Source organism: Alosa alosa, chromosome 9 (assembly GCF_017589495.1).
Source record: "Alosa alosa isolate M-15738 ecotype Scorff River chromosome 9, AALO_Geno_1.1, whole genome shotgun sequence".
NCBI classification, from domain to species: domain Eukaryota; kingdom Metazoa; phylum Chordata; class Actinopteri; order Clupeiformes; family Clupeidae; genus Alosa; species Alosa alosa.
In genome coordinates this window covers 16,454,532-16,480,968 of record NC_063197.1, presented here as the reverse complement: position 1 = coordinate 16,480,968, position 26,437 = coordinate 16,454,532, and the positions used below count along the sequence as shown (strand labels likewise).

Sequence of the window (26,437 nt, the reverse complement as noted above, 5' to 3'; positions counted from 1 at the left end):
TTCAATCATTTTCTTACAAAATATAACAATAATTATAACAACAAATTAACATAACAGAAGCAATACAATATAAATTGCTTTTTTTTTTTACAAAAGAATGAACAAAGGCAGTGTTTTACTCCCTTTCAAAATCTTAAACAACATACATTTCTGAATCTCCCATAAGAAGTAAACAAACTCAGTAATGACAATTCATCAGAAAATCATCAGAACTGCAGGAGTGGAAAAATAAGAAATACATAAAGCAAATACACAAGGTGTGTCCCAGCTATTCTGAACAGGCAGGAACAAGGGCAGCTATACCCCTCTCCCCTCGCATCTGGATGGAACAGATAGAGATGGGTCTGGACCCAGGCCAAGACAGACAGGATGCGTCATAAGCAGCACCCTCCAACAGGTAGTTTTGCACGATTGACAATGCCTTTTTTGCACTAGCATGCCTCAAATGCAGGGTTTTCCCACCATAGTCCTGAGCTTGTAAGAAATGTTTGAGAGACTGCCGAGACCTAAAGAACACAGAACGTGAGAGATAGTGATTGGCACTTGGAGGTGGCGTTCTGATCCAGAGGCCGAAGCTGAGTCACTTTACCCTTTCTCAGCCAAGTTCAGCCTGAAGACAAAAGACTACAGGGTGATTCACTCAAGCTGAGTCAGGCCACAAGTATCAAAACCCTGCACTGGGTGATTAACAATCAAGCAATAATTTGATGCGGTAGTTATCTGGTCCAAAACGATCCTTGAGCCCTGAATTTCTACTCAAAATATTTCTCATTGTCCTCAGAGTTGATGTGTCTGTATTGGGCTTCATGAAAACTGTGCTGTACTTTGTGATATCCTACAAGAAGTTTTTCAGGTCTTTCACATGACACATTTAACATGACCACAGTTCATTGTTGGTGAAGCAAGCCCATTGGGTTGCTGCCATACATGTTTGCATGAGCACAGCAATTTCATATGATTTAATATATGCAGTCAAATGGACAGTCTAAGAGTTAAAGGTAAAATACGTATACACAGGTTTGACAAATGTTTGTTCCTGTGGCATATTCAAACATGTAGGGGGGGATTCTCTGAGCATATGATTATGAAAACAAACAAACAAACAAAAGCAAAAATCCCTGATGACTTTGGGTTTCTTATTGCACAAAAGTGACTGCGCCTGTGAAAACCGTACAACTAAACCCCAACCTTATGAGAGATAAGGATTGGTAAAATATATATCCAAGGAAGCACAAAAGATGTAAAAAATAAATTTAAATAGCATTTTTAAGCACGTCTTACCACATGTCACCACATGTTTGGAGGCCACCCAGAGCAAACACCTTATTGACTTTTTTTCCAGTTCCTCACACACTTACAAAACACTCAGATAAAAAATCATTGAAACACCTTGAAACTCACAAAGAAATACTCTTTACGAGACCTTCACAAGACCTTTACAAGGGAAGGGTGGTGTGTGCACTTAGGAATAAAGTCTTTGTTTACACAGAAGTCCACTAGAGTGAATGGTCAAACTGAAATTCTGTCCCAACGTGGATAACAAAGGGCATGAGACAGACATGTCCTAGCAGAGGGGTATGACACAGTCAAAGCTTTGGTAGGATGCTGGGGCGAAGGGGTCATCTTGAGGGGTCAAGGTGACTGTAGACTGTAATAAAGTTTTTAGGCTGAGGAGTGGTGGGCACCAGTGCTCCAGATATGACGTGAGCTAGCAAGACCTTTCAGCAGAGCTGGTAGACACAACTTTGCCTTGACTAAGTCCTGTGCTTCAAGAACTGCAAAGGAGTTCAAACAGGGGTACATTATCCCCTCAACAACCTAGAAAGTTCTCTTGCTCTATAAATCTTAAATTGTGGGAACGTCTCTGCCCTTGGCACGGTTTACGGACCAAAATGTATCAGTCCGTCAAGAGTACAGTACATGATGTTCTGTGGACATTCGAGAGAGTCCCCCCCATGGTCCCCCCACCTCTGTAGTTGGTCACTGTGTGAGGGAGCGGGGGTGCTGGACAGGAGCAGGGCACAGAGGGGGAGGCAGAGGGAAGCCCCCCAGAGACCCAAACTCAGCCATGACCGACGCAGAGGGGGACGGAGGGCCCGGTGTGGGGGACATCAGCGTCAGCACCGGAGGCACGGAGAAGTCCACCTCCATCCCGCTGGAGACGGGCACCGAGCCGTGGCCACAGCCGGAGCCTGACGCGAGGTCGTCCTGGAGGTAGGAGCCCAGCTGTAGGTGGTAGAGGCCCGGGCCGGGGAGCTGCGAGTCTGGGGTGCGGGGCGGGGAACTGTGGCTGGTGGAGGTGCAGGTGAAGGGGGAGGAGGAGGGGGAGTAGCAGGAGGGGAAGAGCTGCGGGGGGACAGGGAGTCGGAGCATGGTGGAGGCGGCTCCCTCAACTCCTCCAGGGACGGGAGAGGAGGGAAGGGGCCGAAGACGGACTCCTGAGGCGGGGAGCAGGGACACGACGAGGCACACAGCTCTTCCATAACCATCCCACACCCAGCATCTAATGAGGGACAGACAGACAGGCAGAGACTAAATCAGATAGAGACAGAGGATTTAGTACAGTGTAGAGTTTGTAAACCTACACGTTAAGTTGTCAGTAGGGGTGTCACGATTTTGATTTTAAGTGGAAATTGATTGAAATTACATCTCGTTCTCGAACTTCGAACTCAGAGGTATAATCAACGATGTAGCCACACCCCCAATGTCAAAAAACACACACACGTGTTGAACTGCGAAGTCAACACTCCTCTAACTTTAGGCTGCCTGCAAAATCGAAGCCCCTCTTGCTACTCTGAAATCATAGCCTGGGTTTTCCCATGCTGCCTTGCGCGCGATTTGATTCACGCTGCTAAGGCAGCCTGGAGACCATGGAGCAAATTTTCGCCTGATATAGGGAACCAATCACAGAACAGGTGGGAAAGCAAGACGATGATGAGCTATGCACAGATGCATTTGATAGACATCCGTGGCACCCAATAAACGGATCTGGGCATTTTTTTCAAATACGAGAAAATGAACGTTTGGTTCCCAGACCACGTCTCATTGAGAAGTGGTGGCGCTAGCCAGGCTACTGAAATCACCGGTGTGGAAGTACTTTGTCATTCATTCACATCAATTAACACTAACTTACTCAACTTAGCAAGTGAAAAGATGATCTAGTTACAGTCCAAAATTACTTTAAGGCATAAAATGCACATTTATAAGTGCATATTCCATGAAGACTAACCTTGGGTCTTTTCAGAATGTGCTGAAACAAATCAAATTATCATTCTGTGTTGTTTCATTTCACTATGTTCGCGTCTATGTTTAATGTCTGTTCTGTTTACAACCTCGCGGTAGGTACGGTTTCAAAATAAAAGCCCCCCCAAAACAGAATAGGAAAAGGCCAAAAAAGTAAACAACATAAGGAATGCATTAATAGTAATAAAAAGATCGAAAATCTAATCGAATCGTGACTTCAAAATCGAAAATGAAATCAAATCGAGAATTTGGAGAATCGTGACACCCCTAGTTGTCAGGGACATTACTTCATCATCAGATCTCCAATCTCTAACTTTATCGTTCTCAATAGACAGTCTGACACAGTCTTCTGCTTCTGTAATGAATTGATCTGACATTCCTGTAACAATATGAAAATAATCTATTTATCATACTCTCCCCTCCCCTCCCTCCCTCCTCTCCCCGAGCCTGGGGGTTTCTCTCAGCTTAGCTTTACCTGTGCAGCCCTGCCTGCAGTGCATGCAGTGAGAGTTGTGTGCTCAGGGCTTTAAGAGAAAGCGTGCTGTTCGCTTCCGTCGTGGACGACCCTGTGACTCCTCTGGAGCCAGGAAACACACATGCAGACACACACACATACACATACACATACACACACACACACACAATGCATAGAAAAAACAAACAAATGAAAAAATAAAATTAAGAACATAAACAAATGGGCAATAATGCAGACACGGGGTATCACTGATAAACACAATCTGAACAATTCAACCAAACAATGGAATAAAGAAACACAAACAAAGTGATTCCATGTGAAAACTATTTTTTATAAATCATGTTATCGAAGGAATAATGAATAATAATAAAGGAAAGGGATAATGAAAATAAATGAGGTGAGGGTGAATCCAAAACCTTTCACACAGCTCTCTCTGTGTGTCTGCATGTGAATATGTGCGTCTGTAAGTTAGTATGTGTGTGTGTGTGTGTGTGTGTGTGTGGACACCTTGCTTCTCCAGGTCTGGTGAGGGCGAGGGTGTGTTGGACTGGCCAGTGGAGGTGTGCGAGGAGCTGTGGGAGTTACTGCTGCTGCTCCGCTCCAGCTCTGCCACCTCTCCGTCCTGCTCTCCGTCGTCACTGAAACACAATCATACAACACATACACACAAACACACACCATAAAAAACAAAGTTGAAAGGACAAGGTGTGTATCTGGTTCATATTTAGAAGTGCAGGGAAATGCACATCTGGTTCATCTGCCATATGGTTCATGGTCCCATAGTTCATATTTAGCCTGGTTTGAGACTGATTTAGTTGTTTGTTGGACTCAATGGTGTGTGTGTGTGTGTGTGTGTGTGTGTGTGTGTGTCAACTCACATGTTCCCAGACTGTATGTTGTATTTCCGACGCCCCAGCCTGGTAGTTTGCTGAATGAAGAAGTCATGCCTGTCCGATTTCTTCCACAGGTAGTAATACTCTACACACTCTCCTACTGAACGTGTGCGTACCTACAAAATACACAGAAATACACAAATGGACAGATTTTTCATTTTAATTGTAGGTGGGGCTAGTGTTTTAAAGCCTACATTAACTGAAGATAGAGGGTTTTCAACTGACCTTGTTGGCCTGAATGAGGTGGAAGTTCTTCCCATGGACACGGTAGCCATGTTCAAAGTTCCTACACTCCTCCTCGCTCCATGCACACAACTCCTCTACACAGGGAACAAAACAAGGACCACACCGACCATGACACACCAGGCAACATGAATGTGAATTATTCCATGTTGCTGGATTGAAGATGGGGAAATGGGGAAGGGTCACTGCATTTTCGCTGGAAAACTATGCTGGTGATATCTGCAGCTAAAAATCACTTCTCTGCACTGACAACATGATGAAAAATTAAATAGACTAAAATGTCTGACTGAAAGAACAAAGACATACCAAACCAGACAGAGACAGAACCAGACAAAACTAGGCAGACAGACATACAGGCAAAGACAGGCAGACAGATCATAAAATATTACCATTAAAAACTTTAACATTAAAGTGTAGTCTTCTCAAAGCTTCTTCAGCATTGAAGTTACATTTCACAAGCTCATAGAGCACCTGAGAGAGGAAGAGAAAACACGGTCATATGACTTTGCCAGCTTAATTATCTTTCAGTCCATGTTGTGGACTGGGTCCCATGGGCTTATACAAAACACACTGCAGGGATTTGCTTCCTGCTTTCTTTTAAAACATTCCATATCTGGTGTCTTAAGTATAAAAAAATCTGGCAATATGACTGTAAAATGCAACGTTACATTTTCCAGATTCCATGTGAAGAGGTAACAAATTTGATCAAGGTTGAAAGATGTTCATTGTCAACCTACAACAACCTACCTGTTCATTGTCCTTGACTATGTCCGTTGCCATGGCATCCTCATGTTGCCCTTGACCCCATCGTCTCTGTGCAAGGAGCAGAAACTTCTCCACGTCTGAGGGGGCCAGGACCTCCGGGGTCCATAGCAGCTGGTCCTCACTCTCATAGGCTGTGACAGGCAGAGTCACCCACTGGTCAAGCACACTAGTATTTACACAGGTCAACAAAGGGATGAACTGATCCAATACCGATATTGGATATATATCGGTCCAATACTGAGCCATGGGACCCAATCTATTCAGCCTATTTCTGGGTTATTCTATGTGTATGTGCACATGCTACACCATAGGTCAGCACTGCTTTTGCTAAAAGGAGAGCGAACATAGCAGCTAATACTGTCAAAAAAATAAAACACTGGTATCGGATTGGTACCCAGGCATAAAAATGGGTATTGGGACTGAAAATTTGGACCAATGCATCCCTTCAACATGCAACTTTTCTGACCTACAACTTTGGTTTGGTAAGGTGCTGAGATATGGTTATAAGGAACTGTAGGAAACGACCCAGCACAAACACAATGACACATGAAGAGAAGCAGCAGTGTTACCTCTGTCCTGGTAGGAAAACATGCTGAGAGGTGGAATAGTGGCCTGGTACTGAGGCCCCACCATAATGTCCTGAGAAGAACAGGAGGACACACACACACACACACACACACACACGGTTTCTTTTAATCAAGCATAAGACTAGTTCCACCATTCCAGATAGACAACATATGGTCAACACATGGGAGCAACATAAATCCCCGAAGGCAGAACTGACAGGTTCTTTACAGTTATCCAATAAACTTGACACAGAATAAAGAAATGAGTAACTTCTGCAACCCCAGTTAAGTTGGAACATCACTGTATCAATATGAAACCGTGCCTTACCTTGTGGCTGTCATTGGAAGGAACCGAGGCACTGTCTGAGCCGTCGTCTTCATCTGAGGAGCTGACTGATATGTCTTTGTCTCCTGATGTAAGAGAATGTGCTGGAAATGGATGGACATGTGTGTATGCACACACACAAACACACACACACACACACACACACACACACAGACAGAGAGAGAGTTTATTTTTCAATCAATTACTTCTAGCGATTGAATAACAAAAAGGCATCATAGCCACTTCTTTGGGTTAGCTTCCTTCTTTTTCACTCACATTTCTGGTAACTGTAGTATTTATTCCACTTTTTTCTAATCCTTGGACTATTCAATACAGCACAAGTCTACTACCTCACCAGCAAAGCAGAAAACATAGATACTCAATCAATCAAAATGAGTTCTACCAAAAGGAGTCTTTTAATAATAATGGGATGGGTAGGGAATGGGGGTCAGCAGCCAACAGCCTTTTTGAATTCTCCAGGTCTGGTGAGGGCGAGGGTGGCAATTGAGGCAATGGTTCTTAAACAGACCTGTATTTTCCAGAACGTGTGAGTGCATGTGTGCCTGGATCTGTGTGATCCGTGGTCCTGTGTGTCCAAGGCATGCAGTGACGGGCACTGTAGCAGTGTCTACATGACCACATGTTACAACCCCTGGCAAAAAGTATGGAATCACCACTCTTGGAGGATGCTCATTCAGCTGTTTTATTATAAGGATGATAATGCATCTTGCCATAAAGCAAAGAATGTTAACACTTTTCTTCAGAAAAGACATATCAAGCCAATGAAATAGCCAGTCTGGATCTCGATCTCATTGAAAATGTATGGTGCAAACAGAAGAAACGGCACTATCCTGTAGAGCTGATCTGCCAGAGAAGTCTATGCCTCAGAGAATTCAAGTGGTAAGAAAAGCCAAGATTGAGTGAATCCATATTTTTTCCCTCTACACGATCAAACAAATATATAGATAATAAAAAAAATAATATTTTTGAGGCACATCCGTAGTTTGTCTTTTTTTTAAAAAAAAATAGCTGAATAAAAATCTTCCAAGAGTGGCGCTTCCAAAATCTTTGCCAAGGGTTGCATGTGGGCTTGCTACCTCCAACTTACTTAAAACCTTGAAACGACATAACCAAAGGCAGGAGAGTCAATGAAGAATGAGGATCAGGGAAATCCAGTGTAGGTGGTAGTGTTAACAACATAGGACACAGTGGCTTCCAACACATCTCTGAAGGGAGCATTTTTCAGGATATGCTTTGTGCCTCACCTCTTAAACGGCACTGAAGGATGTCAGAGTTATCAGAGGCCACCGAAGGCGTGAGGTCATCAGCCAGTGACTGGACCTCTTCCTCCCCATCGTCCTCTCTTGAGAAAAGATCTTTAGATAAGTGATCCTGGAGAGAGAGACAGTTACAGCATAAAGTAAACTGTGCATAAATCACACTCAGGCATCACTCAGTCAAACAAGCACGTAAACAGGCAGCTTGAAATATCACTAATCAATGAATTATACTAAGAAGCACTGTTACTCATGAGAATCTATCATCCAAATATATCATAAACATCATCTTGTCCACAATGCACTATATCTTCCGAACAGTTACACTAGATTTGTGCTGGAACCCTAAGGGGCCTCTTTTGAGTGTAGCATTATTTATTTCTGTTGCAGTGTTACGGTTCCACCAGTAAGGTCAATTTGAGGTTGTTGGCCTCATATATTTACCCAAGATGGTCGCAGACTTTCAAACACAAGTTAAACAAACAAGTTCCAATCCAAGATTCAGACTACAGAATCCTCCCTCTTGTCATAATGAGGCTCCATTCAGGGGCTTTCCATGGCTGCTGCTGGGACAGCACCTTTTCTAGTGTGGCCTTTTGAGAAATATTGGCAACGCTGCAGCTGCAACCTGATCTGATGTTCACAGTATTACTCAATTTCACTGGTGAAATCTCCAAACTTTTCCATGACTATCCATAACTTTTTCCAGGACACTTTCATAGCATATCCATACACCGAAGTACACCACTGTTTAATGAATACAGTACTGTATATGAGAAACACTATGACTTTTCCAAAACTTTTGAAGATTTCCCATGAACATGGGAACACCTGAAAATCCATTCCCCTCCTCTAGCAGTTGTGATAACACTGACGTCACTTCTGGTTAATGGAGTGAAAGGTCTCAATAGAGCATCTTTTCTTCTCAATAAGTATTGAACAAAACATGCCTTATTCACAACCACAAACATCCAAGGGCACTAGATAGGATACCATTTTCCGCTGCTGGGATCTACTGGGAGTTAAATGTCTTGCACCAATGCATAACAAAGAAATTCTAAGGCAGGAAGCCTGTGATTCTTGAGCATCCTCTTCCCCTCACGAGGAAGGGGAAGGAGAAGCCCCATAACCTCCTGAAGACCCAATAACCTGGTGAGCACAATTTATATCATTCTACCTTAGTTGAATGTAGCCCTGTAGCTATCTGTTCTATTCCTCAAGAACCAGCGTTGTAAGGCTTCCATGTGAAGTACAGATGTGCCGGTTTCTACTGTGAGCAATTCGCTAAGGTCTTGATAGAGCATTACAAATCCTGTTCTTACCAGCCAGTCTGGGCTTATGACTACAGACGAGCCAAGTTGGTCTGGCACCAACACCTGTTCGTTGTGTCTACCCACCAGCCCACTGACAAGGTCTCTAAACCCATCAAAACAATTGAGTTTAGCCAGGTGTAACCAGCTGCTACGATAGCTGCGCAACATGTATGTTAAGTAAACCTCCCTCCCGACACCTTCAGAGATGTGCTAGAAACTTAAGACATGCTAGCACCCATGGGATACAGCTCCCTTTCTAGTGCACTCAACTTTTTTGATAATGTTCATGGAGTGACGTCATCTGCAATATCACAGTATTAATGCCTTATGCTCTAGAATTCATACAGAAGATTAGTAAAGTAATTTCAACTCATGACAGAGTGAACCTGTTGCCTTTGAATTAACGTTAACGTTTATCCAGAATGGACAAGCTTCAGCAGCGCATTATTTATTTATTTGTTTGTTTTAAAACCCGTTTTTGAAAGAAGAGTAGGACAGTAGCCTTTGAGAAGTTGAAAACAGTTCTAAGTAAACAGGACCCAGTTTTATTCTTTCCAGTATATGCTTCAAAATTCATTACTGTTTCATGCAAAATACATGTACTTAGACTACATCTGCAACAATTTAAAGAGGCCATAGCTTGAAAACAATCAGATTAACTTCCAGGCAAACAATGTTCATAGACCAGAAAACAACTTGACTTCAGTCTACATTAAAGCATAGACTACAGCCTCGGTCTACAAAACCGAATGTTCCACACATAGGAAAACAGAACCATCTTTTTTTTTTTTAAAGCTAAGGCTCTTAATAAGAATGCATATACTATAAATAGCCCAACAGTGCACTAGGCTATAATTATACCTTGTAAGGTTAGAGCTGAACTTTACCTAAAAGTGGGTCAAAAATACACCAATCATGGCTCTCCAGCTGTCACTGGAAGAGTAATTCAGCTTCCCAATAGTTACTCTAATAGCAACTGTGTTATTTAAGTACTGTAGCATCTGGCTTAATACCTACTGTAACACTTAAAATGGATGCAGCTCTACAAAAAGGTGCAATGCATGAGACATTCTCAAGAAGGGCCTTTACCACATACTATGAAAACTTTTCAAGAGCTCAATAGAAACACACCAAATACTTGACATTGGCTTGATGAGACTCATCACTGACTTGTACAATCCCTATTTGTTCACAGTGTGGTCTGGGAATTTCTCATGTCATGCTGTGGTTTCATCTAGCTTTGCTGCCAAGAGTGCTGGCACCCAAGTGCACAGGACCGTCACTCCGTCAAGGACACATTCTATGCTATGATCTTCTGTATGACTATAAGCCGACTCTGCACTTAAAAATATGACACCGCCTACTACATATCACACTGATTGTTCTTTTAAAAACAAAACAAGAAAACCACACACAAAACTCGACTTGAGCAGCTATACCCACCAAACAATGATTCAGGTTACCTTAATGAATTCTGTGATTCATACAGATGCACACATACAGTATGGCCCACAATGTGTCTATTGTTTTTTTGTGTGATTCATCTCAACACAGGGGAAATGGTTGTCTGTTCTTTGTCTGGAGAATGACTAAAGCTGCATATTTTCCACACAGGCACAATACAACCTTAAACTTAATTATTTTATGTGGCAATTAAATTAATTAACCCAAGCCATGCTGTACAACAAGTATGCACAACAGCCAAGCTGTATATAAACTGTGCATGTTGGGAAGTGAAGGATACCATGAAATAGTGCCCGTCATCACTGGTTCAATCGAGTGGCTCTGAGTGTGAAGTGCATTAAGGTTATCACCTTGTTCAGTGTGATGTCTGGCAGGCCGACCGTGAGCGCCCCAGGCTGGCGTTGCTGCTGGATGAGTGCATCGGGCATGTCATAGCCATAGAGTGCCAGCAGCTCCTCCAGAGGCATCTCTCGGCCCTGTACAATGGAAACATTGAATAAGCAAAAAGACAAACACACAACCACACACACCAACAACTTCAGTTCTAACACTATAGACCTAATATACGAGTTGCATGATCTGTCAATGGTGAGTCCATATGGGAACCATCCAACTAATCAGCACAATACTACCATTATACTTTAAATTTGCTTTGATGCTATACCTGTGGAAATGTCATGGCTAAATGTTTTGTAAATCTATAGAAATAAATTATTGCACAGATAGATAAAATAAATAGATGCTTCAAATACATACGTGACATAAATTCTAAAAATCTTTTTATGGTACCAAAACATATAATCCAAAGCACTTTGGGCCAAATTCTCCCATTCGCGTGTAAATCGCACGTAAGGCCTTCTTTACGTCCTTCCCGTAACACACTTTTCAGTTACGCACATTTCCCATTCCCGCTTCTGTCACACCCACAGCACGCACGTTCGAAATCAAGGCGGCCTTATAAAAGAGGTGTGATTTATTTAGAATAGAACCAGGCTGATTCACCACCTTCTTAATTTAGGTTAATTTGGAAAACATGGAATGTGGACTTTCTCATTGACCTTCTGAATGCCATTTACAGTTTTTCTCCATTGGTTTGGCTCATTACTTGAAACAGAAATTACATTCTCAGAATTACATGGACAAACTGCCAAACTACTTGGCAATTGTTCACAACAGAATTGAATTTCTCATTCATTTCATCAAATTGCAAATGTATTAGTACACGTCTCAATGTCTCAATACATCTTTGCAAATGATTACAGGTACAGTAGCCTACATTTAGCTGATTGTTGATTCTCAGTCTAAAGGTTGTTCTCTCCAAAACGTGTCAGCATCATTTCAATGTATAAGTCATCACATGCACAATAGTCTATTCAATTGTCAAAATTAGTCAAGAACATAATACCGTGGATAGCCAGGAGGGTGATGGCGGTGGCCAGGAGAGGAAGGGTAAGGACAGCGACCAGTGAAGAAGTGTTAGTTGTGAAACTTCAGCTTTATTTACAGCACTGTTTTTTGTTTATGTGTTTATATTACAGTATATCATGCTGTATACATTTTCTTTTTACTCTGATGTATGGAAGTTACTTCATGTGTGTGAATAATAATGGTTACAATTTCCTTGGCAGTATAAGTACAATGTGTGATTCCACACCTTGGAGGCTACTCTTACTGTAACAGTTTTTTTCAGTTTTATATATAATTGTATTCTGTCAGCTAGACAAAAAAACTAGTAAAGTAACCATAGTCAATGAAGGACTGGGCTAAGACTGAGAGGTGGACATAAGGGATATTTCAATGGTCCTCTGCTATAGTGACAAAACACCTAAAAAAATTGACTTGCAGTGCTTACATAATGCTAAAGGAAGATGCATTTTGGGGGCACTGACTATTTATATGAGAAATAAATTTAGTTTTGACACGAGTGAACTGTTTTGGGAGAGATATGAGCTTTTGCAGGTGAACCATGGTGTTGTGCTGAACCATCCAGGTTATTTTGGCAAAAGCACCAAGAGTGTTGAGAACGTCCGGTCTGTTTCAAAAAATGAGCCAAAGCAATTGAGAAGGATTTTTGCAATTTTGTGGCACTGACTCTTTATATGATAAAGGAATTTAGTTTTTTTTGCAAGTGAGCTTCAGTATGGTGTTGTGCTGAACTGTAAGACTGTTTTGCCAAATGATCTTAGAGTTTTGATAATGTAATTTCTGTTTCAAGAAATGAGCCAAACCAACGCCAAGCCATAAGCAAGGTGAACTGAATAGCAAACGGCCATCATGATGCATCATCACATAGCCCAACAAAGAATTGACTTAACGAAATTTCACTTTTGCTCTGAGGTTTGTTTATAAAGATTCAAGATGTGCTTAAGGTGTGTAGATTCATAATTTAAAAATCACTGCTGAGAAAGAAAGTTTCAATGGCAGAGCGCTGCTTCTCAAAATATCAATGTATCTATGCTAACAAAGCTGTAGACTGATACCTGCCGTTTCAGTACAGTATACAGTTTTAGTTCAATACAGTAGAGAGACTGGCATAACAATACCAACCAACGAATCAGAGACAGGAGAATATAAACAATGCTCCTCAACAATAGTGCAGGCATCAGCACAAGTATATGGATGACTTCGGTCAAGTTGGAAGGAAATGGACAGATTCGAACCAAGGAGGCTATGGGATTATGACTTCACGTCAAGTTAAAACTGAAGATGCACAGTCGGTAAGCTCCAATATCCAAACGGGGTGATTATAACAGGGTTTTCGCTATTTAACAATGTAGCCTCATTGATAAGGAAATGTCAGCAAATATGTCACCTTGTGACATTGTAATGGGGGAAAAAACATAAAGCCGTATCAGCATATTAAGTACCAAATTCGATACTGTAATGTTAATTTGTAACATTCTGTGTAACCTACATGTATTAATAACTAGGCCTACTGCTGACATCGAGCAATATGCGGTTTCACCTTGTAGTGGCGCTCAACCTTAAAGCTGCAGTAAGTCTGACAGATTGAGGGGACTTTACAACTCTCATGCCCCTTCCCCACTACCACCGAGCACCCTCTCATCGAGTTTGTGCTCGTCAGTGCGCACCAGACTGTGATTGACAGTCAGATCTCACACAGCCCTGCTCTGATTGGACCAGAAGATCCGGGAGCTGTGGATTTTTGCAAAACAAATAACAGGCTCTAGGTGGAGGTAGAAGTGCGTTTTTTGCTAAAAAACGGCTGATTTATATTGATCAAAAAATCTTGCCAACTGCAGCTTTAATACAGCCCTCAGATACACTTAGCTGGAAAGGTGCTTAAGTCAGTGCCAGAATGCAAGAGTTGTATACATAAGAAACCGGATTTTGGAGTAGCTCCTCCCAAAGCGCATAACTAGTGTGTAAATGACAGGCTTAAGTGAAGGGCAGAATGTGCGCAGACTGAAAAGCACTTAGCTGCATACTTTTTTTGACTGATGCACCCTTTCGCACATAGGAGAATTTTCCCCCTTTGTGAATAAAACTGTTGCCTTGTGGCATTTTCAGCAGAGGAACAGAGTGAAATGTGCTTTATTGATTGAGATGTTCTATAGAAATGGCAATGCTTTTTCTTCACCTTTTAATAAATAAACATGGATGAGCCTTGAATTACATTGAACTTGATATGGCAACTGCACCTTTTGATCATGTCTGGGTTTGAAAGGAAACTGAAAGCCTCTTATTGATGGTAGGGTTTATTGTATACACATTATTTGTAAAGACATTCATCCCATTCCCTCTGCCAATTCTGTGAAATATAAGTAGTCAGCACAGGTCTGAGGTTGCCATTGACAGTGACTTCTTCTGTGAGTAGCACTGTCTGCCTGCACATCACCAGAGAGGTCAAAGGTGCCTGGGACTGCACAGAAAATAATGCTCAATTTCTATCTTTGTAAACGTCAATCATGGATGATCATTCTTGGATGAATCTGTTTTTGTTGCCTTCATACGCAGCCAATAATGGTTGTGTCCAGTCAATATTGCAAGAGATAGATAATAATTATATCAATTAGTGTAAATGGGTCTATGAAAAGGAAAACTTGCATAAATTGGCAATGGTGATACTAGGTTTTCCCAAATTCTCAAATAACCCTAAATCTGAAATCTGTAATCTGTATTAAATTCCAACTGATGCTTAGTTTCTCTGGGAGAAGTTTATGTGAACCTCACCGAAAGGAGCTGTAAAACGGTGATTGGAGGCTGCTGAAAAGGCAAGCCAATGGCTAACAGACTATTTGGGGTCATGTTGTAATCTAAATTTATTCTGAAATGTGTGAAATCTTGCCCTTATGTTCCTGGAGTTGTTGGTGCCCGCATTAAGGGCCTCACGTGTTGGCTGGGTACATTGTTGTTCGGATCATAAGCAACCACAGCAACAAAGAGGAATGACCAAATAATGTGTTGGTTGGTATTTGTGTTTGTCTGTATCAAAGACTTTGACTGTGTTGCATTTGTGGTGCCAGCATCAAGGGCTTGTGGTTTGTCTGGTTATGTTGCTGATCAGATCATAACGGCACAGCAACAAAGAGGAATGACCAAAGAATTTATTGGTACTTGGTGGTATTTGTTGGTGTCAAGGATTTGCATTTTTTTTTATATGTTGCTTTGCATTTTTTTGGATATGTTGCTGTTCAGATCATGAACTGTTACAGCAACAAAGGTTGACAGAAGAATTTGTTGGTATTTGTGTGTGCCCGCATCAAGGGCTTGTGGTAATGTTGCTGATCAGATCATAATCGGCCACAGCAATGAAGAGGAATGACAGAAACATTTGTTAGTATTTGTTGGTAGAGAACCCATCATAAGTGTGGAGGTGGGTAGGTCTGGGATGCCAGGAACCACTGTTGAGCCTTCTGGAGGTGGGGTAGGCCAAATAATAATAATTAAAAAAAACAATGGGTGCCTGCTTGATAACCCCAGTGAAATGCTCTTGAGGGTTGGTGATGTTTTTTGATTGCTTTGTTGGTCATTTTGTTTTTGATGATAAATAGGCCTGGTTGGTGACTGGCCGCTGTGGGAAATCTCCTACCTATAGCACCTACCTAACACCTCTCCTGTGTATTTTTGAAATTAGTCCACGACAGGCGTGTCACCAAGAGTTGAAAACCTTCGGGGCTTAGCCCCAAACTTTGTGGGGGTGCACAATGCACAATTTCTGTGCACTTTCAGTCAGAGAATAGGGCCGCATTATGCCTAAAACACACATGCATGATCTGTTGTTTCACTCATGAACATTACCTCATCCATTATCCATCTGCATGAAAACATTTACCTCACAAGCGAAATGGACATGGCCAAAGGGTACCCACAAACTACAAAACTTACATTACATTTTGTGTGGACATCATACTATACAAAACGAGATGTATCCAACCAGATTTCCAGCCGAGTCCATTAGCCGACAGTGAGTGGAGGCAGTGGTTCTTAATAAACTGTGCCATCATCGCACACACTGATGTGCTTGGGTAAGAGCCAGGTGTGTATTGATGTATTATTTATGATGATTTACACAGCTATCACATTTTGTAAATGGCATGCCTTCTCACAAAAGTATAGAATCACTGTGCTAAACTAGCTAGGTAGATGAAGCACTCTCCTTCACCAATCTGTGACGAGGCACGTCAGTGGAATTAGCAGATTACCACCAGAAACCAACAATCATTTAAGACCTGTTTGTCTGTGCGTGCTCTCTCTCTCCCAGACGTATGAAAATGGCGCATGTGTTGTAGATTTGTTTGAGTTCTTTCTATCTGCTTTCCTTTTGCGATCTCATCACTTCAATGAGTAATTGACGTTCTTTAGAGAGGGTTTAAAAAGAGACCAGTATTTATATTCAGGACTAAACTTACAGTTTTTCTCAGTCACTTTGGTGCTTTTCTCACATCACTATTAACGCCCACACTACTGTCAAGCCGCAATAATCATTCATATGCTCAAACGGTTCAAAATCAATGACAGATTTATGTTTTTTCTGGATTTAAATGGCATTCATGAGGTTTAAGAGCAAGTCTATGTTCCATGTTATCATAACAGCCAAAATGAATAAGGTTGTAGGTCAGTCGGGCTCCCCCTATTAAGTCGGGTTCTGCTCAAGGTTTCCTCCAGGAATATAGGAGTTTTTCCTTGCCATATGGCATGCTTGCAGGGGGTTAAAGGGTTAAGGCTGCCAGTTTTCCGGTCGTTGTGTTCCTTAAACGTCTGTATATAAATTCATATAATCAAAACAAATACTAAGAACATACACTAAGGCTAACCGCTTAAGAGTCCACATCAACGGGGTCTAAGCATTTGCTAGCAAAGCCTATATATATATATATATATATATATATATATATATATATATATATATATATATATATATATACATATATACATATATACACACACACATATCTATATATATATATATATATATATATATATATATATATATATATATATATATACACAGGGTGCGATTTGTAGGGGGATGGTGAGGATTTCCCCCTCTGGTTTTCCTATCCCTACCTCTGCTAAATTATTTTTATCGTCCGGGGACAACATTTATCCCCCTCTGCCCCTCATATTGATTAATGCTACTTCATATAAGTAAAAAAGCAAACGTGAGAACAGTCTAGTAGGCTAGCCTACATAATAATCTGACATCAGAAACGCACCGTCAGCACTGATGCTGCTGACACAGTGGCTGCGTGATAACTTAATTTGGCCTTGATCGTGCAGGACATTTCAGAATGTCGAGTGTGTAATCCATAATAAATGGCTAGGTTCAATGGAAAAGTTAGCTGGACAAATGAAAGAAAAACGAAAGGATTCAGTGAAGCATAATAATGTTTTAGAACCTTCAAAATTAGAAAACTGATGCAATTGAGATGGAGGACAACTGCACGTAGAGTAGAACGTAGGCCTATTGTCCGAAGGAACTTACATTAAATGAGGAGATATTTGCTGAATGTCACAAAAAGTGGCAAAAAGCAAGAAATTGCTTGGCATCTCTTATTCAATGGCTCTCTCTACCGAAACACCTGTAGTTTGCGGAGGACGAACGAGAAAGGACTCGTTTGATAAATCAGCCAGTAGTAGACAAATAACTTTTAGAAATAATCTGTACTGCAAAAACGAATGTTGGTGGGTATTTAAACTATCTAGCGGGTGTTTTAACAGCTGCAAGAAATAGAAGCTTCATGGTCTTTATGTTCTGGTTCGTAAATTATTTTCATAAAACTTCCAAGTTGCCCTATAACTTTACTCTCCAAACTTTTCACTGCACTGTAGGCAATTAACTGACAGTATGATAGGCTATTTATTTTCTGTAGGCTACAATAAACACATTTATTTTTAACTTTTTGCAATATTACGCACTTGGCTACTGAGCATAAAATCAGCAGGAGAGAGAATGCACGTAGCCTACGCAGGCGTGTGGCGCAATGTGTAGGCTATTTGGTTACCAACTAACACTGTTAGCCAATTCACTAACTTAAGACTTTAGTGCCATCATATACAACGTTTTTTTACACAACAAATACAGAAAGGATGGAGGCAGCAAAAGTAGAGAAGTCATTTCAGATGGGGCAAGAACAAGGTGAATTTGTATGCTTGTCAAAACATAGTCCTACCCTGCATTAGAGGAGCTGATCATCTCGCTGTTTAAAGTCATACACCACGGTAAACTAAAACTAAAATGTTACAAAGGTGGCAAAAATAATATAGGGTATTATTAGCCATGACATTACTAGGCTATGAATCGTTCTTTCATTTTTTTTTTTTGGGGGTTTACAAACTTAAATCAGTATCGGTATCTGTTTTTAACGTGTAAGATACGGCTACATCGATACGTGAAGCCCGTATCGAAAAAAACAAACTGAAATGAACCGGTCGTTTTATCGATTTACTTGTTATGAATCGGTTAACAACCTTTTCTGCTCGCTCAGACTGTCAATTACGTTCCAAGCAGGGCGTTCATCCCACTTCCGGTTTTAAAACTATACGTGGTACGTAATTGTGGGTACTGCAGTTCGTTTTTGGTTACATTCACTGCCCAAAGTTGTCAAATGACCTCATTACCCATACATCTACTGCAACTTAAGCATGTAGCAACTTAAGCATGTGACAACTCGGTCGGCTTTTGTTTTTCGAAATCCAACGCGAAATTAAACACTTCCTAAACAGCAACGATAGTCTGTAGAGTAGCCTTACCTTTGATGAAGGGATTTCTTTAATGTTATATAATAATTTGGCCCCTGCTGCTAAAACGATGAACAAATTATTAGCCAATGATTTTGTCCATATTCACTCAGACTTGTGGCATTATAGGTTTCTGCATTAGGTCTACTGTTGGAACAAAATAAGCCCACAGAGTTCATTGATTTGTAGGCCTATTTTATTCTTGTAGGGTAGGCTATATGAGAAAAGTCCAAGAGTTTCTTAAGCACTTTTATTTCGGTATCGTCTTACCTCAGCAAGGCTACAGCTCCATGAAAACAATCAAATATAACTCTATAAAATCTGTAAAGTCTATAAAAATGTATTTTTATGTTGTATTTGGCTGCTGTGTTTGACTGACAGTTTAGATAATCATTTTCACACATTTTTTTTGCCTAATTGACAACCATGACCATGATAATTGATAATATAAACTTAATGTGCACCATGAGCAAATGATAAAAAATCTTTCAGAATGCTTTCCATTCTTGAACTGCATCGAATCGCATTGCATCGAATCGTACTGAATCGTTTTTTATAAACATGTATCTTTTCTTGTATCAAATTGTGCCCATGTATCTAGATGCGAATCGTATCGTCTTTTACATGAGAAATTCACACCCCTAATATATATATATATATATATATATATTAGGGTGTGAATTTCAAGCAATCTTGATTCGATATATATATATATACACACACACACATACACACTACCACTATATATGTATACTATACTACAACTTGCTGTGTTAGCTTTAAATTGTATTATTATTATAATAATAATAATAATAATAATTTATTATTATTATTATTATTATTATTATTATTATTTTCTTCTGTATTATTGTGTTAAATGTTCCAAGTGTAAAGCAATTGAGCTGCATTCGGTGTATGAAAGGTGCTAAACAAATAAAGCTTGTTATTATTATTATTTCTATTATTATTATTATTATTATTATTATGAAACACATTATTTTCAATGACTTGCGCGCACAAGAACTGGCCTGACACTGCGCTGAGCAAAGTGCAGCACATACAGCATTTTGCCACTTTATCGCACTTGTGCGTGCCGCAGTCGAAGTTCAACCATGTTGAACTTTGACCGTGGCACACTGTAAATCATAGGTATTTTGCACTGGGCCCGGCGGTAAACACAACAAAAATCCTTGGGACATTACCTCAACCAACCTAGCGGCAAGCGCAACGCATGCGTACAATGTGAACCCGGCTTAAGGGTGCGTGAGTAGAACAAACGGGTAACTAAGCGCTTTTCTCCCCTTCAATGAAGTGTGTCATTTACGCGCCACGAAGCCAGTTTTGGGAGTTGCTACTCCAAAATCTGGCCATTTTTTATACATACAACTCTTGCGCATATTCTGCCACCGACTTAAGCACCTTACCATCTACACGCTCCCCAGGGCTGTATTAAGGTCAAGCGCCACTACAAGGTGAAACAGCATACTGCTTGATGTCGGCATTAGGCCTAGTTCTAAATACATCTAGGTTACACAGAACGTTACAAATTAACATTACAGTATCAAATTTGGTGCTTAATATGCTGATCCGGCTTTATGTTTTTCCCCATTAGTGTCACACGGTGGCATATTTCTCGACATGACCTTATCCATGAGCCTACATTGTTAAATAGGGAAAACCCTGTTGAACCGAACTTGACCGAAATCATCCATACATCTGCACAGACATCTGCACTATTGTCGAGCAGCATGGTTTATATTCTCCAGTCTCTTGATTCATTTGTAATGGAGACTGGTATTGTTATGCCAGTCTCTCTACTGTATCCGAAACTACAGGTATCAGTCTACAGCTTTGTTAGCATAGATAAATTGGTATTATGAGAAGCAGCTGCCATTGAAACTTTCTTTTTCAACAGTGAGTTTCTAAATTATGAATCTACACACCTCAAGCATGTCTTGATTCTATAAACAAACCTCAAAGCAAAAGTGAAATTTCGTTTCGTTGTTAGGCTATGTGATGACACACCATTTTACTGTAGGCCATTCCCTATTCAGCTCACGAAAGTTTGACTTGGGTACATTCACAAAAACACCCAAGGATGCATTTTGGCAAAAGTTACGCTTTAACAATCTAGCCTTGATTAGGTAATGTTGGGAAATCTGTTATCTTATGGCACTGTAATGTGAAAAAACATAAAGATGTATCAGCATATTAAGTACCAAATTTGATACTGTAATGTTAATTTGTAACATTCTGTGTAACCTACATGTACTGAACAAGTACTTAGAACCAGGCCTACTGCCGACATCGAGCAATATGCTGTTTTACCTTGTAGTGGCCCTCGACTTTAATACAGCCCTAATTAGCTGGAAATGTGCTTAAGTCAGTGGCAGAATGCGCGCAAGCGTTGTATACATAAGATTTTGGAGTAGCTCTTCCCAAAGTCCATAACTGGCTTCATGGCGCGTAAATAACAGACTTAAGTGAAGGGCAGAATGCGTGCAGGCTGAAAAGAGATTAGTTGCATGTTTTTTTTTTTAATTACGCACCCTTACCCACATGGGAGAATTTGCCCATAAATAATTATACATTGAGCTATTCCCACATAGATTTTCAGACCTCAAAAATTTGGCACAACATAACCAATTATTGTATTTGCAGACAAAATACTGACTGATGACATATTTGACAAGTTTACAAGACCCTCTATATAACTCATTGTATATCTAGGACCTTAAAATCAATGGGCATATAGTACAAACTTTTAATGGTCCAGTTATATTTAAAACATGTTTGTCTTCCATCCTTGTTTGGGCAAGGATAATACTTTTAAACATATAATTGTCCAAACATGGCCTCCAAGATAAAGCACTTTTGAGGCTAAAAATGTAAAGGTCTTGGTTTTGTACAGGACCCCGGAGGTGTCATTGCAAGATATTTTTTGTGTGTATCGAAAGAATGTGTGCTCGTTTTCCTAGAGTGTGCTCATTTTACTAGATTGTGTACTCAATGTAGTAAATCACATACTCAATTTAGCGGACCATGCACTGATTCTACTAAATAGTGCGCTCATTTTACTAAATAGTGCGCTCATTTTACCAGCCTGAATGCCAGCCTGAATTTAACCCCGTCCACAGAATTTGAGGTTGGGAAATTCGGTGTGGACTTGAGAAGCCTCTATGAAAACTTGAGAACTGCGCAGACCAATCAAATAGCCTGGGCGCGCTTTATACAATGATGGATAGATAAGCAACCATAGATATGTGAGCAACGGTGCATTCATGTCACCTGATTGATTTTGTTTACAGTAAAATGGCTGTCGCTGGAGAAGCTAGATGTTTAAATGGCACTATCATGTCTCTTATTTTAGAAACTAATAGAAAACAGTGATTAAGGCATTTGTCGAGAAGAAGGATGTTTTAGCTGTTCTCCCGACAGAATTCACAGAAGGGAATTTTGTTGTTCTTATTTGAGGTCTATCCAATTGTGTGCAGAGGCATTTTTCCCCTGTATCAGTTGAAACTCAAATTCTGAATAGAATTCAGTATGGCTACATCAGGCTAACTAAGTTGTGCTCTCATTTTCATTTTCATGAGTTAGTCAAATGGGTACACTATTTAATGACCCTGGTATCTTTTACTATTCAATGCACAAATCTAGCTGGTAAAAGCAACAAAAGCAAAGTGTATTTGTGGTCAAACAGAGAGATCAGAGTGAGATCCTAAAACGATGACATTTCCAGACACCATGGTGCCAGGTCACCTTCAAGTAGGTCTAATCTCCTAAAACATATCACTCCAATAACACTACATCCAAATGCTTTTGAAGAGATCATTCTATTTGCCTGGTGTAGAGTACAGAAGTCTCACTCACTGTGTGGGGGTGAGACGCCATCTCTAGAGCCCCTGTCTGCAGGACCCCTCGCCTCCTCAAGACCCTTGCTAGGGACTTGGTGGTGGTTGTGGCAGACACTTGTTCTTCATTTCCCCAGCTCAAAAAGTATGACATACAGCGACTGGGATCTCCTGAGCCCATTGAACCTACTGATAGACAGACAGACAGACAGAGAGAAAGATAGAGAGAGAGACACAGAGCAATGATGGACAGGAAGTGGTTGATCCCTTTTCATCCAATTAGAGAGCAGGTGGCTCCTTGCATTTGATCTTTGCAGATGCAACTCCTTCTCTCGAGAGGTTTGAAACATTTCAAACACACCAGTGGATTGGCATTTGTTGCACTTACACATACTGTAAGATTAATCTCAGGCCAGTTTAAACAGAAAAGGGCCATCAAATCAGACCAACAATGTCTCGTTGTATCTGTGTACAATGACAATAAAGTATCTACTGTATCTATACACACTTACTAAATTACATAGTCACACGTTATCTTTGTCCTGATGAGCCACACAACACAAATGAAGGCAGGAAAACACAGTTCAAAACAGGCACACTACAGTCTATCAGTGCGTTGATGTGCAGTTTTGCTACACTTACTTCATCAGTCTTAAATGTAGCAAAATTAGCTAAACTTTTTTAGAATATTGCAAAATGACACCTTAGTGCAGACACAGGAGTGTTGATTGTCAGATTACATATCTGGTTTATTAGGCTATATCACATTATGTCAAATGCCCTAGATGCAATCCACACAGTGTGCATTTCAAAATATTCCCTCATGTGCAGGAAGATTACAGTATTAACATATTTTTAAAAGGTCAGCTCTAACCTGAATTCTAAAGAGAATATGATATTCAATCAAGTAGCCTAATTGTATACACCATACTATTTAATATAATGAGAGTAGCATCCAAAGCAATATCCAAACAAATTTAAATAGATTCTGAGAGATTGTCATGCATATTTGATATATTCCCAGGATCACACAATGATTTGTGGAGTTCCAAAAAAACCTACAGCTGGAACAACTTAGAGCTGAATAAACAAAAATATTGTGTTTGCACCAGTTTAAGTGTTGATATAGTTCTAAAAAAGCTGTAACTGGAGTCTGACATATAGCTTTACTAATCCAAAAGCAGGCCTAATTTTAAAGTAGCTAATCAGATTATATTAAACATTTGGGTAATTCACAACTGCATATGACAGTTCCAGCCGAAATTATAGTGGCCTTACTGACTATATTTCCAAGTAGCCTAATGCAGACTATTGAATCCTGATGGTGGCATTATCAATATACTTCAAGTCGAGATGTGCTTGTCTCGAGGCGATTACAACTGGATAGACTACCCTGGCAAATAGCTGAAAGTATGACCTCAACTCAACTATTCTCCATAGGAATGTTCAAAATGAGTCTTTTACGCGACTCAGCAAATAATGAAGGCCATTCTACTGAAGAGAAACTGCCACCATGCATAAAACAAAGTTTTAATGGGATAGATGGAGTCAGTCTTCAGCAAAATCTCGACACGCAGTTAATTACGAGAAAGTTGGAGGTCTTTAATAACTGAGCCCCTCGACTTTACAAATCCGCGAATCTTTGACCAAGGCGCTTTCCTACGACTCGGTGCTGAACATACAACTGACTCATAACCGGAGAAGGAAGGAAATAGTTGTTGTGGTAGGACATAGTCACGAATTCATGCGGGCAAAGCTCCATGTTATACGTCGCCACATGCAAGTAAGTTCACTGTCAACACGATTACCTATCGTTGCGCACCTGGGACGAATTCAGCACCTTCGTCAAGCCGGGTCTCCCATTGTTTTCTATAGCGCACTATCTGGCAAACTGGGAATGGTTCTCCAACGCAACGAACGCGACTAGGCGAGACGGGGACGGACACCCCCCATTTTAACTTCCTCGTTATTAAGTCCTGGTTGTGTCAAGCGGTCCCAAAACCAGCTAACCTCAGTGCAGACACCACGATCTTGATTCTAGTTCGTTTCGAGCACACGAGTAAGACCTAACTGAAGAGCCATTTAATCGTTCCCTTCCTCCCCAGACCCTTTCGTTCACTCACCTCCGCCATTCCGTTTCTGCGCAGGGCTGTGGAATGCCCGGATGTTGTAGAAGTCTTCGCTGAGCCACCGGTTGCCGTTACGTTTTACTAAGAGTGATGACATGCTCTCCACTTAACTTCATTAGAGTAGACACACATAGGATAGAACAACATGAGATAAGTTAAAAACAAAAGATATTTAGAAATATTTACTGGAATGACGTCACGTCTCTCTCTGAAAGGGGTTCATTTAAGTCTGTTAAACTCAATGCAGGTTCAAGACACCCATAATGACATAAATTAAGACATTGAAACCACACAGTATAACATTATAGTTGCCCTACCTCCAAAATATGAAAAGTTAGTCTCTATCTCTGTCTGTCTGTCTGTCTGTCTCTCTCTGTGTGTGTGTGTGTGTGTGTGTGTGTGTGTGCGCACGCACGTAAGATGTGCTTGAGTGTGAGTGAGTGTGTGTGAGGACAGAGTCTGAGAGGATATGACGGGAGGGGTAAGTGTGGTTATCACTGATAAAGCTGGAACAGGGTCACTGCTTGTCCTTGGCACCCAGAGTCCCCCACAGTGATCACTGGCCTGGCACATCACAGATCTGAGATCAGGGACACGCCTAAACCAAAGACTAATCTTCTCCATCCTGTGGGAAACAGAGCACTGATCCTCCATCGGTTCTGTGTAATGATACATCCACACTTTCAGCTGTGTGAAATAGTGCAAGTGAAATAGGGGCAATTTATCATGCTGATATGCGTGTTTGTCAGCTTTCCTCTCAAAGATTTTCTGAAAAAGTCTTAGAGGAGTTTCCTCAGTCAATTCCTGTTCTCCTGAAATAAAACATTTAATATTTTCATCAACTGCCACTTACAATTATGGATCAAACCTTTTTGAAAATAAGGGGAGGAAAAATAATGAAATATTCATTACATGGACATCCAAGCAAATGCTATTAATGGATTTGTCAGAAAGGGATACCTTTTTTCAGGCATTGTTTTGTTGAAATGTCTTGCTCTACAGTTCCTCTGCAAGTCACTGAGATCTTGGCTAGCCAACAACTGCCTGTGTGGTGATACCAAGTACAGCATTTGACCAGAGAACATGACAGGAGAACCCAGAAAGAAATGATTTTAAATGCTTCTCAAGATGCACAAGAGGAAAGGCAGAAACTCTAACTGGAAACTTGTTTGATTATTGCACTTCAGGTATAATCACTACACCTGGCCCATGTTGTGATGGTAACTTGCCTAAGTAAAACAAGTAACTTGGTAAGTAACACAACTATCAGTACATATGTTGATTAATATTCAGTAAGAAACAATGATGATAGTATGTTGTTGATGAATGTGATTGTAGGTTATCTAATACAAAAATGCAAGTGTCCAAACTGCAATTTTGAGGAATTCCTTGCCGTTCAAAAAATTGCAACGACTACTGCACTTTACTTCAAAAATAACATATTTTGTACATGAAACTGCATTGTATTGTACTGTGCCTCAGAAAAAACTGCAGTATGGATGCATCTACTGTAGTCCCAGAACTGCAGTTATTTTGTGTAAGGAATAGGTTGCATGTTCCTTTACTATGTTTCTTTAATAGGAACATTTTAAATAAACCATCTCCATTTCATTCTCAGTTGTTATACCCCTGCTCTTTGTCCCATTTTACTCTTTGACCATAGCCTTCTAGTTCATTTGACCATA

At 40.5% G+C, this 26,437-nt stretch overlaps 1 protein-coding gene across 2 annotated transcripts; it reads right to left on the bottom strand.

Annotated features, from left to right (window-relative positions):
• Positions 1-25,154, bottom strand: mier2 (mesoderm induction early response 1, family member 2). Of its 2 annotated transcripts, XM_048253430.1 has the most exons (14): positions 25,070-25,154; positions 24,747-24,862; positions 22,643-22,812; positions 10,915-11,040; positions 7,776-7,902; positions 6,514-6,614; positions 6,189-6,258; positions 5,602-5,750; positions 5,244-5,325; positions 4,837-4,931; positions 4,597-4,727; positions 4,226-4,356; positions 3,719-3,820; positions 2,370-2,503 (listed from the first exon to the last, which is right to left on the bottom strand). In XM_048253430.1, exons 2-13 carry the CDS (start codon positions 24,847-24,849, stop codon positions 3,762-3,764), a joined length of 1,344 nt encoding a protein of 447 aa, XP_048109387.1. In that variant the 5' UTR covers positions 24,850-24,862; positions 25,070-25,154; the 3' UTR covers positions 2,370-2,503; positions 3,719-3,761. The 2 variants fall into 2 exon arrangements, with proteins under 2 accessions (XP_048109386.1, XP_048109387.1); XM_048253429.1 differs by lacking the exon at positions 3,719-3,820 and having other exon boundaries at positions 1-2,503; positions 22,643-22,809.
• Positions 25,155-26,437: the final 1,283 nt, after the last annotated feature.

Bases quoted from the DNA above. Each gene is read 5' to 3' on its own strand.
- mier2 (XM_048253429.1), bottom strand. From the start codon at position 24,849: ATGTCATCACTCTTAGTAAAACGTAACGGCAACCGGTGGCTCAGCGAA. The intron at 5,751-6,188 runs GTAACACTGCTG...TGCCTGTCACAG, and splicing joins GTTTTCCTACCAGGACAGAG to CCTATGAGAGTGAGGACCAG. The intron at 2,504-4,225 runs GTGTCCACACAC...GTCCCTCATTAG, and splicing joins ACCAGACCTGGAGAAGCAAG to ATGCTGGGTGTGGGATGGTT.